Below are 17728 nucleotides of genomic sequence, written 5' to 3' on the forward strand. Positions count from 1 at the left end.
AATTTGCAGTGAGCCAATACTGCTCAACAACCTGGGCAACAAGAGCAAAACTACCTCTCAAACAAAAACAAAAACAAAACAAAAAAAAACAAAGACTAATATTGAGCCTGTCATTTTTACATTTTACACAACCTACAGTAAAATGTTAGAAATGTTAAGTAAACATTCTATTAGTTTCTGGGGTTTTTTGAAACACCCTCCGACCCCCTCCCCGTTCAAGCGATTCTCATGCCTCAGTCTCCTGAGTAGCTGGGATTACAGGCATACACCACTAGGCCAAGCTAATTTTTTATATTTTTAGTAGAGACAGGGTTTCACCATGTTGGCCAGGCTGGTTTCGAACCCCTGGACTCAAGTGACCCACCGGCCTCAGCCTCCCAAAGTGCTGGGATTACAGGCCTGAGGCACCATGCTCGGCCCTCTATTAGTTTTAAATGAATTGCTCAACAACAGTCTTGCAAGAAAGTGCTAGGGATCGCCCCACCCTTGCACCCACAGGCTGGGATCTCCAAAAACTGTGTTTTATTGGCACTTTGATCCCTGAAGGGTAGATACCCCCACTTCTTGGGCTGATACATATAATACCATTACAGAAAATGAACCATAATAACCTGCTCCCAAATGCAATATAAAAAAAATTATAGCCAGGCACGGTGGCTCACGCCTGTAATCCTAGCACTTTGGGAGGCTGAGGTAGGCGGATCATCTGAGGTCAGGAGTTCAAGACCAGACTGACCAACATGGAGAAATCCTGCCTCTACTAAAAAATACAAAATTAGCCAGACATGGTGGCACATGCCTGTCATCCCAGCTACTCGGGAGGCAGAGGCAGGAGAATTGCTTGAACCTGGGAGGCGGAGGTTGCAGTGAGCCGAGATCACGCCATTGCACTCCAGCCTGGGCAACAAGAGTGAAACTCCGTCTTGAAAAAAAAAAAAAAAAACATTTAAAATCTCTCCAGCAGCACTACTAAATAACATGCAATCTCAGAGGCTTATTAGTATTTATATATGTATGACAGATTCACTACATATATGCAGTCTAACTAAATTAAATAAACTTTCTCCACAGCAATGTTATCTTGTGTTAAAGTCTAATATTAGGGAAAAAAAGGATCCAATTATTTCCAAAGTCATGTTATTAATATTCATTCTGGGCTGGGCGCCGTGGCTCATGCCTGTAATCCCAGCAATTTGGGAGGCTGAGGTGGGTGGATGACCTGAGGTCGGGAGATCAAGACCAGCCTGACCAAAATGGAGAAACCCCATCTCTACTAAAAATGCAAAATTAGTTAGGCATGGTGGCGAGCACCTGTAATCCCAGCTATTCAGGAGGCTGAGGCAGGAGAATCACTTGAACCTGGGAGGTGGAGGTTGCAGTGAGCTGAGATCATGCCATTGCACTCCAGCCTGGGCAACAGAGCAAGAATCTGTCCAAAAAAAAAAAAAAAAATTCATTCTGGAATGAAAAAAATGAAACTAAAACAATTTAAGTTTTACATAAAAAAAAATTTTGAGGCCAAGTGTAGTGGCTCACACCTGTAATCTTAGCACTTTGGGGGGCTGAGGTGGGTGGATCACGTGAGGTTGAGAGTTCAGGACCAGACTGACCAACATGGAGAAACCCCATCCCTACTAAAAATACAAAATTAGCAGGGTGTGGTGGCGCATGCCTGTAATCCCAGCTACTCGGGAGGCTGAGGCAGGAGAATCGCTTGAACCTCGGAGGCGGAGGTTGTGGTGAGCCAAGATCGCAACATTACTCTCCAGCCTGGGGAACATGAGCAAAACTCCGTCTCAAAAAAAGAAAAAAAAATTTTTGAGGCCAGGTGCAGGGGCTAACGCTTGTAATCCCAGCACTCTGGGAGGCTGAGGCAGCTGGATCACTAAGAGGTCGGGAGATCAAGACGATCCTGGCTAACACGGTGAAACCCTGTCTCTACTAAAAATACAAAAAAATAGCCAGGTGCTGTGGCTCACACCTGTAATCCTAGCACTTTGGGAAGCCGAGGCGTGTGGATCATCTGAGATTGGGAGTTCAAGACCAGCCTGACCAACATGGAGAAACCCCGTCTCTACTAAAAATACAAAATTAGCCTGGCGTGGTGGCCCATGCCTGTAATCCCAGTTTACTCAGGAGGCTGAGGCAGGAGAATCGCTTGAACCCGGGAGGAGGAGGTTTCAGTGAGCCAAGATTTTGCCATTGCACTCCAGCCTGAGCAACAAGAGCGAAATTCTGTCTCAAAAAAAAAAAAAAAAAATTAGCTGGGCGTGGTGGCATGCACCTGTAGTCCCAGCTACTCGGGAGGCTGAGGCAGGAGAATCGCTTGAACCCGGGAGGCAGAGGTTGCATGAGCTGAGATAGTGCCACTGCACTCCAGCCTGGGCGACTGAGCGAGATTCCATCTCAAAAAAAAAAAAAAAAAAATTTTTGGCTGGGTGCAGTGGCTCACGCCTGTAATCCCAGCACTTTAGGAGGCTGAGGTGGGCGGACTGCTTGAGGCCAGGAATTCGAGACTAGCCTGGCCAACACGGCAAAACCCCATCTCTACTAAAAATACAAAAATTAGCTGGGTGTGGTGGCACGTGCCTGTAAACCCAGCTTCTTGGGAGGCTGAGGCATGAGAATTACTGGAACCCAGAAGGGAGAGGTTGCAATGGGTCAAGACACTCCAGCCTGGGTGACAGAGTAAGACTTTTTATTTATTTATTTATTTATTTTTATTTTTTATTTTTTGAGACGGAGTCTTGTTCTGTCGCCCAGGCTGGAGTGTCGTGGTGCAATCTCAGCTCACTGCAAGCTCCGCCTCCCGGGTTCACGCCATTCTCCCACCTCAGCCTCCCAAGTAGCTGGGACTACAGGCATCCGCCACCACGCCCGGCTCATTTTTTTTTTGTATTTTTAGTAGAGATGGGGTTTCACCGTGTTAGCAGCCAGGATGGTCTCAATCTCCTGACCTTGTGATCTGCCCGCCTTGGCCTCCCAAAGTGCTGGGATTACAGGCTTGAGCCACTGCTCCAGGCGTTTTTATTTATTTATTTATTTTTTTGAGAGGGAGTCTCTCTGTTGACTAGGCTGGAGTACAGTGGTGCAATCTTGGCTCACTGTAAGCTCTGCCTCCCGGGTTCATGGGATTCTCCTGCCTCAGCCTTGGGAGTAGCTGGGACTACAGGCACCCGCCACCATGCCCAGCTAATATTTTGTATTTTTAGTAGAGATGGGGTTTCATTGTGTTAGCCAGCATGGTCTCAATATCCTGACCTCGTGATCCGCCCACCTCGGCCTCCCAAAGTGCTAGGATTACAGGCGTGAGCCACTGCGCCCGGCCCAGAGCAAGACTTTGTCTAAAAAAAAAAAGTTTTACATACTACAAAAGGCCTGAGATTAAAAAAATGAAAGCAATTAAATTTTACATAAATTTTACATATGTATAGTATACTCACTACACATACGCATCTATCCACAATTACATAAACTTTCTCCACTGCAATGTTTCCTTGTGTTAAAGTCTAATATTAGGGAAATAATGATCCAATTATTTCTAAAGTCACATCATTAATACTCATTCTGCAAAGAAAAAAATGAAGCTAAAACAATGAAATTTTACATAAAGAAAAATACTATGCAAAGATAAATTCTAGGCCAGGCATAGTGGCTTATACCTATAATCTCAACACTTTGGGAAGCCAAAGTGGGAGGATCACTTGAGCTCGGGAATTTAAGACTATGCTGGGCAACATAGCAAGACCCTGTTTCTATAAGAACGTAAAATAAAACAAAAAAATTAGCCATGGCACAGTGGCTCACAGCTGTAATACCAGCACTTTTGGTGGTCAAGATGGGAGGATCACTTGAGGCCAGGAGTTCAAGACCAGCCTGGGCCATATAGCAAGACCCCATCTCTAAAAAAAAAAAAAAAAAAAAAGTTAGCCAAGTTTGGTGGTGCACACCTATGGTCCTAGCTACTCAGGAGGTTAAGGCAGGAAGACTGTGAACTTTATCCCAGAAGTTCGAGGCTACAGTGAGCCATGATTGCACCACTATACTCCAGCCAAGGCAGCAGAGTGTGACCCTGTCTCTTAAAAAAAAAAAAAAAAAGAAAGAAAAATTCTAACTTTACAGGTGATATATTATTATTATTTTTTTAAATGAATCCCACAAGGACTATGAAATGGACCTTTAGAAAATTTGCATCTGTATCAAAAGTTACTGAAAATATAAACATTTAAAATACGAGTATTTAGACCAGGCAAAGTGGCTCACACCTGTAATCCCATCACTTTGGGAAGCTGAGGTGGGTGGATCACTAAGTCAGGAGCTCAAGACCAGCCTGGCCAAGATGGTGAAACCCTGTCTCTACTAAAACTACAAAAATTAGCTGGGCGCAGTGGCAGGCACCTGTAATCCCAGCTACTTGGAGGCTAAGGCAGGAGAATAGCTTGAATCCAGACAGCGGAGGTTGCAGTGAGCTGACATCACGCCACTGCACTCCAGCTGCTTGGGTGACAGTGTGAGATTCCATCTCAAAAAAGCTAATATTTAAAAAATCAAGTTAATACCACATTGATTTGCATTATGCCAATATATACAATATATAACAATTCACTTTAAGATATACTCAAGTTTATAATGTTATCACCGATGAAAAAGTATATACTGAAAACTTTTAACAGGATTTAAAATAATTTCTTTTTTTTTTTTTTTTTTTTGAGTCAAGGTCTGGCTCTATCACCCAGGCTGGAGTGCAGTGGTGCGATCTCAGCTCACTGCAACCTTCACCTCTGGCTCAAGCCATCCTCCCACCTCATCCTGGGACTACAGGCATGCACAACCACACCTAGGTAATTTTTGTATTTTTTGTAGAGACAGGGTTTTGCCATGTTGCCCAGGCCGGTCTCAAACTCGTGAGCTCAAGCTATCCACCTGCTTCGGCATCACAAACTGCTGGGATTACAGGCATGACACACCGCCCTGACAAAAGTAATTTTTTTTTTTTTTTTAAGACAGAGTCTTGCTCTGTCACCCAGGCTGGAGTGCAGTGGTACGATGTTGGCTTACTGTAACCTCCGCCTCCCGGGTTCAAGCAATTCTCCTGCCTCAGTCTCCCAAGTAGCTGGGATTACAGGCGCCCACTACCACGCCCAGCTAATTTTTTGATTTGGTTTTTTTGAGACAGTTTTGCTCTTGTTGCCCAGGCTGGAGTGCAATGGCACGATCTTGGTTGACTGCAGCCTCCGCCTCCCAGGTTCAAGCGATTCTCCTGCCTCAGTCTCCCAAGTAGCTGGGATTACAGGCACCCGCCCGGCTAATTTTTGTATTTTTAGTAAAGACGGGGTTTCGCCATGTTGGCCAGGCTGGTCTCAAACTCTTGACCTCAGGTGATCCACCCACCTCGGACTCCCAAAGAAAAGTAATTTTTAAAACAAGATTTCTTGAGGCATATTTAGTCTACTGAAACTGTATTACTAACTAGCAATGATTACAGCACATAGGATACACAGGAATGGTGCTCTTCTTAGAAACAATTGAGAGCCACCTGCAGTTGTCATGAATAAATGAAATCGTGTATCTATAACATGCTTCATAACCTGTATTTGTCATAAATTCCAAATGTCACCTCACTAACTAATCCAAATTACTGAAATATTATGGACTACTTACATTTCCGAAGCAGGCATTAGCCAGATATTTTGGTGATTCTTTTTATTATCCTTCGATTGTGACTCCAGGGTTAACATTAGACACCAAAGGCTGAAATATTCTAAGTGTGTTTGCTTCAGATGCTGGGTTTCTTCTTCTATTTTGGGCAGCATCGCAATTGGGACTGAACTACCATCCATCTGTTGTTCAACTGCTCTAAATATAAAGTTCCAAGTTAGAGATGCTTATAAACCATTTCCCTGGCTGGGTACGAAGTGAGATAATTCCAAAATAAGAACACATATATGATCATCATCATAACTCATAACCACAGCCCCTAATGTTCCTTAAAAGCCATTTAAACATAAGTCATATGGCTTTTTATAAAACAAAATGTGTGAGAAATTCAATACTGCATTATTTTGCCTTCAGTGACTATCCCCCAAACAACTCAGGTTGGGTAAACCCTAATCTTCATTCCCATATGCAACAAGTTTTGGCTTTTAATACAACTTCATTTCTTAAAAATCACAATATTTGTACACCTAGCTCAGTGATGTAAGTACACATAAAAACATGGAGAATCATTTGGATTTTGCTTAATACCAGATTAAAATATTTTCTATAGAAACAAACATGCTATAGGACAGCATACAAAACACTGACGATAAACATAAGATTTCAAAGAAATATGCCCAGTCTTCCTACGGTTCACAGTCCTCTGCCATTAAGAGATCCCTTGAAAAAATACCTTAAAGAGTATTTATGTGAGGCCAAGTACAGAGGCTCACACCTGTAATTCTAGCATTTTGGGAGGCCAAGGCGGGCGGATTGACTGAGCTCAGGAGTTCGAGACCAGCCTGGGCAACACACGGTGAAACCCCGTCTCTACTAAAATACAAAAAATTAGCCAGGTGTGGTGGCGGACGCCTGTAGTCCCAGCTACTCGAGAGGCTGAGGCAGGAGAATTGCCTGAACCCAGGAGGTGGAGGTTGCAGTGAGCCAAGATTGCGCCACTGCACTCCAGCCCAAGCAACAGAGCAAGATTGTCTCAAAAAAAAAAAAAAAAAAAAAAGTATTTTGGCATAGTGCAGTGGCTCAAGCCTATAATCCCAGCACTTTGGGAGGCCAAGGCAGGCAGATCACTTGATGTCAGGAGTTCAAGACCAGCCTGGCCAACACGGTGAAACCCTATCTCTATTAAAAATACAAAAAATTGCTGGGGGCAGTGGCTCATGCCTGTAATCCCAGCACTTTGGGAGGCCGAGGTGGGTGGATCACGAGGTCAAGAGATCGAGACCATCCTGGCGAACATGGTGAAACCCCATCTCTACTAAAAATACAAAAATTAGCTGAGTGTGGTGGCGAGCGCCTGTAGTCCCAGCTATTCGGGAAGCTGAGGCAGGAGAATCGTTTGAACTAGGGAGGCGGAGGTTGTAGTGAGCCGAGATCATGCCACTGCACTCCAGCCCTGGTGACAGAGTGAGACTGTCTCAAAAAAATAAATAAATAAAATACAAATAAATAAATAAAAACACAAAAAATTAGCTGGGCGCGGTGGCTCATGCCTGTAATCCCAGCACTTCAGGAGACTGAGATGGTCAGATCACCTGAGTTCAGGAGTTGGAGATCAGCCTGACCAACACGGTGAAACCTCTTCTCTACTAAAAATACAAAATTAGCCGGGAATGGTAGCGCATGCCTGTAATCCCAGCTACTCGGGAGGCTGAGGCAAGAGAATCGCTTGAACCCAAGAGGCAGAGGTTGTGGTGAGCCGAGATTGCACCATTGCACTCCAGCCTGGGCAACAAGAGCAAAAGCTCCGTCTCAAAAAAAAAAAAAAAAAAAAAAAGAAAGTACTGTGTTTTTTTTTTCTATTAATTTTAGAAATAATACGAAGGAAAATATAAAGGAAAAATAACTAAAATGATGTTATCAATGCTGGTCTGGCCACCAATGTTAAACATATTTAATTGAGTTCATACTCAACTAGAAATAATGCCTTTGGTAGACAATATTTACCTGCTATAAAGAGCGCAATTGCCAATTTGTGAACAATATTTACAAGTTTTCTCTTCCTCAATTATTTGTGGCAAAGAAGCAAGCTGTGTCTTCTGTCTAGTAGCAGATTTGCTAATACGGTGAAACAATGAGAATGCCATCTGGTTTCTTAGCGTTAATAATTCTATGAAAAAAAGGTAAATGTCTTTTTAAGAGTTAAATAAAGTTAATCATGTCTTTTTCACTATATATGTAAAACTTTCAGATTTAAAAACATCTTAGGGCCGGGCACAATGGCTTATGCCTGTAATCCCAACACTTGGGGAGGCCGAGATGGGCGGATCACCAAAGGTCAGGGGTTCAAGACTAGCCTAACCAACATGGTGAAACCCCGTCTCTACTAAAAATACACAATTAGCTGGGATTGTTGGTGCATGACTGTATTACAGCTCATCAGGAGGCTGAGGCAGGAGAATCACTTGAACCTGGGAGGCGGAGATTGCAGTGAGCTGAGATCGCACCATTGCACTCCAGCCTGGGTAACAAGAGCGAAACTCAGTCTCAAATAAATAAATAAATAAAATAAAAACATTTTAAAAAGGAGAAAACAGTATTCATATTTCCCACTATACTAGAATAACAACATTTTGGTACATTTCCTTTAAGTTTCTGTTCACTTGATAAATTCTTTAAACTATATATTTCATAACTAGTAAGCATTGTGAAGTTGGTATTAGCTGAATACTGAGGATAAATACAGCTATCTAGAATATCTTTAATATAAAATAGAAAGTTTGAAATAAAGTTTTGCATAATAAAATTTTAAAAGATTAATAATGTTTTCACCTATGGAGTATATTATTAAAATTCTTTTAAAAAAATACCACAATTGGCCAGGTATAGTGGCTCATGCCTGTAATCCCAGCACTTTCAGAGACCAAGGCGGGCAGATCACTTGAGGCCAAGAATTCAAGACCAGCCTGGCCGACATGGTGAAACCCCATCTCTACTAAAAGTAAAACTAGCCAGGCATGGTGGCACATGCCTGTAATCCCAGCTACTCAGGAAACTGAGGCAGGAGAATCGATTCAACCCAGAAGGTGGAAGTTGCAGTGAGCCAAGATTGTGCCACTTCACTCCAGCCTGGGCAACAGAGTGAGACTCTATCTCAAAAAACAAAAATAAAAACACACACATACAAAACAACAACAAAAACCCACAGCTACAAATTATAACCTAATAAGTGCTGTGAGTAGATTGTCAGGTATAAATATGTATCACCAGCAGCTGAAGCGGGGGGTGGGCAAAGAAGTAAAACTAAAAAAAAAATGGCTCAACCTCTTTTATCTAGATGGTTGGCAGGCACAGGGTACATCTGACCAGTCTTGAGGTAGAGAAGCAAGCCAGCCTCTGGATCAGCTCTTCTCTCTTGGCTTAGTAGAGTGTACAGAACAACCTGTGCAAACATTGACATTTGCTCAAACAAAACTATAACTTCTTGTATTTCCCTACATTGTCTTGCAACCAACACATAATTTTAAACTCAAAAGATCAATAAAGCTATTTCTATTTAATAAGTAACATGAGCCAAATTGGTAAAGATAACACAACAAATCTGATGTCAAACATTTAATCTAGGCCAGGCATGGTGGCTCAGGCCTGCAATCCCAACACTTTGGGAGGCCAAGGCAGGAGGATTGCTTGAGCCCAGGAGTTTGAGACCAGCCTGGGCAATATAGTGAGACCAACTGATAGTCATTATGTTAAGCAAAAAAAGCCAGACACAGAAAACTTTGTATGTTCTCATTTACTTGTGGGAGCAAAAAATTAAAACAATTGAATTCATGGAGACAGATAGTAGAAGGTTGGTTACCAGAGGCTGGGAACAATAGTGAGGGTGGTGCGGGGGGGGAGTGGGGATGGTTAATGGGTACCAAGAAAAAAAAAAAAGAGTAATGAATAAGACAGTATTTGCTAGCACAACAGAGTGACTATAGTCAAAAATAATTTAACTGTGCGTTTTAAAATCACTAAAGGAGTATAACTGGGTTATTTGTAACACAAATAATAAATGTTTGAGGGGATGGATACCACATTTACTATATTATGATTATTATGTATTGCATGCCTGTATTAAAATATCTCATGTAATCCATGAATGTATACACCTACTAAGTACCCACAAAAATTTAAAAGCATAAAAACAAAAACATAGTGAGATCCCCATTTCTACAAAAAGAGATGTATGTAAAAAAATTTAAAAATTACCCGGGCACGGCTGGGCATGGTGGCTCATGACTATACTCCCAGTACTTTGGAAGGCCAAGGTGGGCAGATTACTTGAGGTCAGGAGTTCGAGACCAGCCTGGCCAACATAGTGAAACCGTGTCTCTACTAAAAATACAAAAATTAGCCAGGTGTGATGGCACATGCTTGTAATCCAGCTACTTGAGAGGCTAAGGCAGGAGAATTGCTTGAACCCGGGAGGTGGAGGTTGCAGTGAGTCGAGATTGTGCCACTGCACTCCAGCCTGGGGGACAGAAGGAGACTTCATCTCAAAAAAAAAAAATCAGCCAGGCATGGTGATGTGCATCCACAGTCCCAGCTAATCAGGAGGCTGAGATGGGAGGATTGATTGACCCTGGGAAGTAAAGGCTGCAGTGAGCTGAGACCGTGCCACTGCATTCCAGCCTGGGTAACAGAGGGAGACTGTCTTAAAATAAGAAAAAAAAAAAAGGCCGGGCGCAGTGGCTTACGCCTGTAATCCCAGCACTTTGGGAGGCCGAGGTGGGTGGATCACAAGGTCAGGAGATCGAGACCATCCTGGCTAATAAGGTGAAACCCCATCTCTACTAAAAATACAAAAAAATTAGCCGGGCGTGGTGGTGGGCACCTGTAGCCCCAGCTACTCGGGAGGCTGAGGCAGGAGAATGGCATGAACCCAGGAGGCGGAGCTTGCAGTGAGCCGAGATCGCACCACTGCACTCTAGCCTGGGTGACAGCAAGACTCCATCTCAAAAAAAAAAAAAAAAAAAAAAAATTTATTTTACACAAAACATAGTTCATGCTTCTCAGTTTTACTTAGATAACCAAGAATTCTATAGAGAATTTTCTTAGAAAGCAAATATTTAGATATCCAATAAATTGAAGAAGGAAATTAAACTATGATTTACATTTTGAAGTTAACAGTCTGTAGACACTATTTTCTCCATTTAAAATAAATGAACCAAAACAAAAATGATTATCATTTACATGATAGCTACTGTGACAAATAATACTAACTCTACAGAGTTTGTTTCTCCAGAGCATGAAATGTCATTAACCACCCTAGGTTTCATGAAATTCTTCAGAGAAACCATCTAAGACAAGTTAAAAATAGTCCTTTTAGCTCATGTAACAGCTTTAGCTGCAAGTCAACATAGCAAGACCCCATCTAAAAAAAACTTTCTTAAACCTTTTCTTATTATCAAAATTAAAAAGTCAAATCTTTTAAGTAGGGAACCTTATTTTTTTCCTCATACCCAACATAATAATGAACTATCATAATTAATTTTTTAATGTCTTGTCTTGTGCATAATATGCAATATAAATTCCAACATTTTTAGCCTTGTTCTAGCAAATTTCCTCACTTTTTTCAATACAAGAATTACTACTTTATTCTTAAAATTTTCTTGCACTTCTTGCAAAAATAAAATCTCCAATTGAACAAAATTAAATACAGTAATATTCTTTGCCTTGAAGCAATGACGAATTAGAGCAACAATCTCAATGGAAAAAGGTCTTGGAATCTAGATCACTTAAGATATTGAAATGCTTTAATTTATTTATTTATTTATTTATTTTTGAGATGGAGTCTGGCTCTGTCACCCCGGCTGGGGTGCAGGGGCGCAATCTCAGCTCACTACAGCCTCTGCTCCCTAGTTTGAGCAATTCTCAGCCTCCCGAGTAGCTGGGACTACAGGCATGTACCACCACACTAGGCTTTTTTTTTTTTTTGTAGTAAAGATGGGGTTTCACCATGTTGGCCAGGCTGGTCTCAAACTCTTGACCTCAAGTGATCCACCCACCTTGGCCTCCCAAAGTGCTGGGATTACAGGCGTGAGCCACTGTGCTGGCCTGAAATGCTTTTATATTTATCTCCTGTTTAGCATTATAAAGTGATTTCATTCAAACTTGTGATTTTAAAAATCAATTAAAAATTTTCAGTCTCATATACACAAAACACATTCCTTCTGACCCTTGACTTCAAAAACAAGCCTTTCTTCTATTGGCATAATTTTCCTTCCTCCAGAGGGTTATAATTTAGCCAAGTATTTAAGTTTGTAATTTCAGTTATTTCTGTATTATCAAAGTAAAAAGTTCAAGTCTTTAAAAAGGGGAAATATTTTTTCTTCCACTTCCAACATCTACAGAAAACCTAATAATAGGTGAAACAAAGTTACCCTACTTTTCATTCCCAAATGTAAAGCTCTTGTGAAAACCTTCAATATTTCGTATACAATTAATAGCAAAAGGCTGGGTGCAGTGGCTCACGTCTGTAATTCCAGCACTTTGGGAGGCCGAGGTGGGAATATCAGGTGAGGTCACGAGTTCAAGACCAGGCTGGGCAACATGGCAAAACTCGATTTCTACAAAAAATACAAAAATTAGTCAGGCATAAGGCCGGGCACGGTGGCTCATGCCTGTAATCCCAGCACTTTGGGAGGCTGAGGAAGGCAGATCACAAGGTCAGGAGTTTGAGACCAGCCTGGCCAACATAGTGAAACCTGTCTCTACTAAAAATACAAAAAATTAGCTGGGCTTGGTGGCGAGGGCCTGTAATCCTAGCTATTCAGGAGGCTAAGGCAGGAGAATCGCTTGAACCCGGGAGGCAGAGGTTACAATGAGTTGAGATCACACCATTGCACTCCAGCCTGGCGTGAACCCGGGAGGCGGAGCTTGCAGTGAGCCAAGACTGCGCCACTGCTCTCCAGCCTGGGTGACAGAACAAGACTCTGTCTCAAAAAAAAAAAAAAAAACAAGTATAAAACAGACAATTTTCTTATTAACATTTATACCTGACTACGGTGTTCAATAGAATTTGATTCTTTGCCAGTTTTAAGTTCCAGTGGCATTATCTTGTATTTCGTTTTATACCCTCGATGTATTTTCACACCAACTGTAACATCTATTTTGCCTTTCAATCCAAACCTAGGGGACCAAATGCTTTCTTCAATATCTATTGGTTTCACGACTTCAATGTTACATGTTGAATTATCCTTACTATTATCACTTGGCCTGAAAAAAAAAAAAAGCACAAAAACACTTAATTAGAACACTTAGCTCATTTCACATCTGCTGGCTCTGACTGTCTATTACACACAGAGAATGTGGGGAGGGGAAAGAGTCTACCTACCTTTACAGCAGTGATTTTCAAACTGTGGTCCCTGGACCAGTAGCATCAGCATCACCTGAGAACTTGCTATAAAAATAAATCCTCAAGACCCACTCCAAACCTATTCAAACAGAAACTCTAGGGGTGAGGCCTAGCAATCTGTTTAACCAACCCTCCACAATTTTGATGCATGCTCAAGTTTAAGAACCACTGTTCTACGGGCTCTGCTCATGGAATTTAGTCTTTCTCAGTATTTACCATCTGTTCCTTTCAGTCATTCCTACTATAATCTTCTTAACTCAGGCCCTTATTTTCTCAGGCCTAGATTACAACAGTCTTGCTACTTAAATTGCTAGAGCCACAATTCCAATCTGAGTATTCTGATATACAATTATTACTCAAATTAGTATGTAATGGCTTGCATGTGGTTGCACCCTAAGCAATGAGAGATGTATTCCTTCACATAACACTAGATTACACTGATTAAGAATGAGCTGTCTGCTGGGCCTGGTGGCTCACGCTGAGGCAGGCAGATCACCTGAGTTAAGGAGTTCAAGACCAGCCTGGCCAACATGGCAAAATCCTGTCTCGATTAAAAAAATACAAGAATTAGCCAGGCAGGGTGGCACATGCCTGTAATCCCAGCTACTCAGGAGGCTAAGGCAGGAGAATTGCTTGAACTCAGGAGGCGGAGGTTGTAGTGAGCCAAGATAGTGCCACTGCAGTCCAACTTGAGTGGTAGAACAAGACTCAGTCTCAAAAAAAAAAAAAAAAAAAAAAAAAGAAAAAGAGCTATCTCCATCATCTATGAAGTGTGGGGCTCATTCACCCAACACTTCATCCACACACCCCCAGGTGACAATCTTCAAAGGAGCTAATGGTCACTTCCAAGTGTTCCATTTTCTTTACTTAATAACTAAATGAAACCATGTCTACCACTATCAATATTTAAAGTACTCAATTTTTTTATTATAAAAATGAGGTTCTGACTTTAATCTCTTAATTGGTAAATAACCCATGAGCACAGGAAGGAGAAAAAAAGGGAACATATAAATGTTGAAGGAATGAGAAGAGGTGGAAATAACTTACGAACCTCCTCTCTTATCTAAGATTTACTCATTTTCAGAGCAGTTACAGTTATTCTGCAGAAGATAAGAGTTACCTCTTATTAATCCTATCTAATGGAAAAATATTTTACACTTTTAGATTCAAAGCCAGCCACATAAAATACTAAATCTAGTGGAAATCTTACATGAAAAAGATGACTTTTCTAGTAATAAAACATTTCCTATCAAAATGAAGATTTTTAAAAATAGAATAATTCTAGTTGTTAGAATAGATGATTTAGTTGATTTTTGTTTAGTTCATATTATTATGGTCAAGCCCTATTTCTTTTTTTGGACAGCTGTTTCTTCTTTTTTTTGTTTAATAGAGACAGGCTTTTGCCATGTTGTCCTGGCTGGTCTCAAATTCCTGACCTCAAGTGATCCACCTGCTTTGGCCTCCCAGAGCGCTGGATTACAGGAGTGAGCTACCACACCTGGCCATGGACAGCAATTTTTTAACAAATGAGAATATTTTCTAAGAAAAAAAATGCTGTCTTAAATAATTTTTTATAAAAAAAACTACTTCAAGATGCTTCAAATATAATATCATGGAAGATATGTATCCTTCCAGAATCGTTGAAGAAGACAATAGTGAAATTCAGAGAAGCCATAATTTATATAAAATTTCTTTTTCTTTCTTTCTTAGTGAGACAGGGTCTCTCTCTGTTGCCCGGGGTAGAGTGCAGTGACATGAACACGGCTCACTGCAGCCTTGACCTCCTGGGCTCAAGCAATCCTTCTGTTTCAGCCTCCCAAGTAGCTGGGATGAGAGGTGTGTAACACCACACCCCGCTAATTATTTTCAAATTTGTAGAGACAGAGTCTACAAAACGCAGGGCAACATGGTGAACTCAACCAATCCTCTTGTCTTGATCTCCCAAAGTGCTGGAATTACAAGCAAGATCCACCGCACTGGGTCTGAAATTTCTTAAATATTTATATTCTCTCACCAACTGTTACTTGTTCATGGTGTGTATTCAGATATGCTTTTATTAAATTAGGCAAAACTTATTATTTATGAAATGTCACATGTATACCTAATAGAATACAGGTTAAAAAAAACTTTTAAAGTTGTTACTAAAATTCAATGCCCTGGAAAAAGAAGCAATGTGGCTTTATTATTATTATTCTGAGACAGAGTTTCATTCTGTCACCCCTGTCACCCAGGCTAGAATGCAGTAGCACGAACACAGTTTACTGCAGCTTTGACCTCCTGGGCTCAAGAGATCCTCCCGCCTCAGCCTTTCAAGTAGCTGAAACTACAGGCATCTGCCATTATGCCCAGCTAATTTTTTTTTTTTTTTTTTTTTTTTTTTTGGAGAGACAAGTTCTCACCATGTTTCCCAGGCTGATCTCGAACTCCTGGTCTCAAGCAATCCTCCTGCTTTCGCCTCCCAAAGTGCTGGGATTACAGTTATGAGCCACCATGCGTGGCCACTATATGTTTATTACCACAATTTTTTTTTTTTTTTTTTTTTTTTGAGATGGAATCTTGCTGTTGCAGAGGCTGGAGTACAGTGGTGCAATCTCGGCTCCCTGCAACTTCCACCTCCCGGGTTCAAGCAACTCTCTTGTCTCAGGCTCCCAAGTAGCTGGGATTATAGGCGTGCATCACCACACCTGGCTAATTTTTGTATTTTTTAGTAGAGATAGGGTTTCACCATGTTGGCCAGGCTTGTCTCTAACTCCTGACCTCAGGTGGTCTATCCATCTCAGCCTCCCAAAGTGCTGGGACTACAGGCATGAGCCACCACACCCAGCCACCACAATTTTTTTAAATGGCAACAAAAATTAATTTCTAAGTACTACTTTAGCTATAGTCTACAAAATTTGGTATGTAACCACCTATTCTAAATGTGTTAATTTCCTTTATGACTGACCTTTTAAAACATTTATCAACATTTCCTTAGTTTACAAACCATGAGAATTTTAGATACCCTTTTGTTACCAAGTTCAAACCTTGTTACAGTACAGTTGCAGAATATCGTTTCTAAGATACCGATCCTTTAAAATTTATTGGTGTTTCCCTTATGGCATAATGTGTAATCTATTTCAGTAAAAGTTCTGTGTGACTTGAAAAATTATATATACAGTCATCCATTGTATAACAATGATTTCGTCAACCTAGGATAGTGGTCCCATAAGATTATAGTGTAACTAAAAAATTCCATTGCCTAGTGACATCTAGCTATTGTGGTAATACAACACACTACCTTTTCTATATTTAGATATGTTTAGATACACAAATACTTACTGTTGTTACAACTGGCTACAGTATTCAGTACAGTAACATGTTTTACAAGTGTGTAGCCTAGAGGCAACGGGCTATACCATATGGCCTAGGTGTGTAGTAGGCGCTCTACCATCTAGGTTTGCACAAGTACACTCTGATGTTCACACAATGATGACATTGCCTAACACCACATTTCTCAAAACATATCCCCATCATTAAGCTCGCATGAGTGCATTGTATATAAAATGTATATAATTTTGTGTTTTGACAAAAAAATGTGGGATTTGATTTCAAAGATTCCTTGCAGGTCAAAGATGAGTCTGAATTCCACACTCTTTCCTTAGCATCTATGATGCCCTTCTTCCAGGCTGCAAATCCCTTGCTGACCTATCCTAAGCCTTCTTCAACAGATTCTATTATCTCCTTCTGTGCCTTATATGCTGTTACCTGCCAGGGTTCCATGCTGCTTTTGTCACCTACATTTTCTCCACCAGCAAACCCCTTCACTTTTATTATTTTCATCTACCACCAATACACTGGGTTCCTGAGGGCTTTAGTTATCCCTATAACAACAATACCTGGTATAATCCTTGGCACACATACAGCATTGAATAAATGTTTGCAGAATTTATTAACTCAGGATTCTGAGAATCATGCTTATCATTGTAAAAACAATGGGTTAATTTTAACCAAAAAGAAAAAATCACATTTGGGTTAAGACTCCACCAAAGGAAAACAAACAAACAAACAAGCAAAGATGCAGACAGGATGCTAAAACAATTAACAAAAAGTAAAAGAAAAGCTTATGTCCAAAAAAACTACAAAAATAGATATCTACTGTAATTTAAAATGTCAAGCAGCTGGGTGCAGTGGCTCACACCTGTAATCCCAGCACTTTGGGAGGCTGAGACAGGTGGATCGCCTAAGGTCGGAAGTTCGAGACCAGCCTGGCCAGCATGGTGAAACCCCATCTCTACTAAAAATGCAAAAATTAGCCAGGCATGGTGGCAGGCGCCTGTAATCCCAGCTACTCAGGAGGCTGAGGCAGAAGAATCGCTTGAACCTGGGAGGCAGAGGTTGTAGTGAGCCGAGATTGTGCCACTGCACTCCAGACTAGGTGACAGAGCAAGGCTCCATCTCAAAAAAAAAAAAAAAAAATTTTAAGCAAATGTAAATGACAAAAAGAAATAAAGGAGGAAGGAAGGGGAAAAAAAGGAGGGAGGAGGAAGGAGGGTAAATGAGGATAAATAATTAGGAGAAGTTGAGCAGTTGAAGATAAAATTAGCATTCTTTTTTTTTTTTTTTGAGATGGAATCTTGCTCTGTCACCCAGGCTAGAGTGCAGTGGCGTGATCTCAGCTGACTGCAACCTCTG

At 41.0% G+C, this 17728-nt stretch overlaps 1 protein-coding gene across 1 annotated transcript in view; it reads right to left on the reverse strand.

Moving 5' to 3' along the window:
* The window catches only part of DNA2 (DNA replication helicase/nuclease 2), a 59864-nt gene that overhangs the window by 24262 nt on the left and 17874 nt on the right, over window positions 1–17728 (reverse strand). The window contains exons 7-10 of the mRNA XM_030798144.1: window positions 12699–12918; window positions 8980–9097; window positions 7663–7825; window positions 5662–5856 (exon numbers count right to left, since the gene is read on the reverse strand). Coding sequence (XP_030654004.1) covers window positions 5662–5856; window positions 7663–7825; window positions 8980–9097; window positions 12699–12918 — 696 coding nt within the window. The remainder of the gene's footprint in view (window positions 1–5661; window positions 5857–7662; window positions 7826–8979; window positions 9098–12698; window positions 12919–17728) is intronic.

Source organism: Nomascus leucogenys, chromosome 18 (genome assembly GCF_006542625.1).
Source record: "Nomascus leucogenys isolate Asia chromosome 18, Asia_NLE_v1, whole genome shotgun sequence".
NCBI classification, from domain to species: Eukaryota; Metazoa; Chordata; class Mammalia; order Primates; family Hylobatidae; genus Nomascus; species Nomascus leucogenys.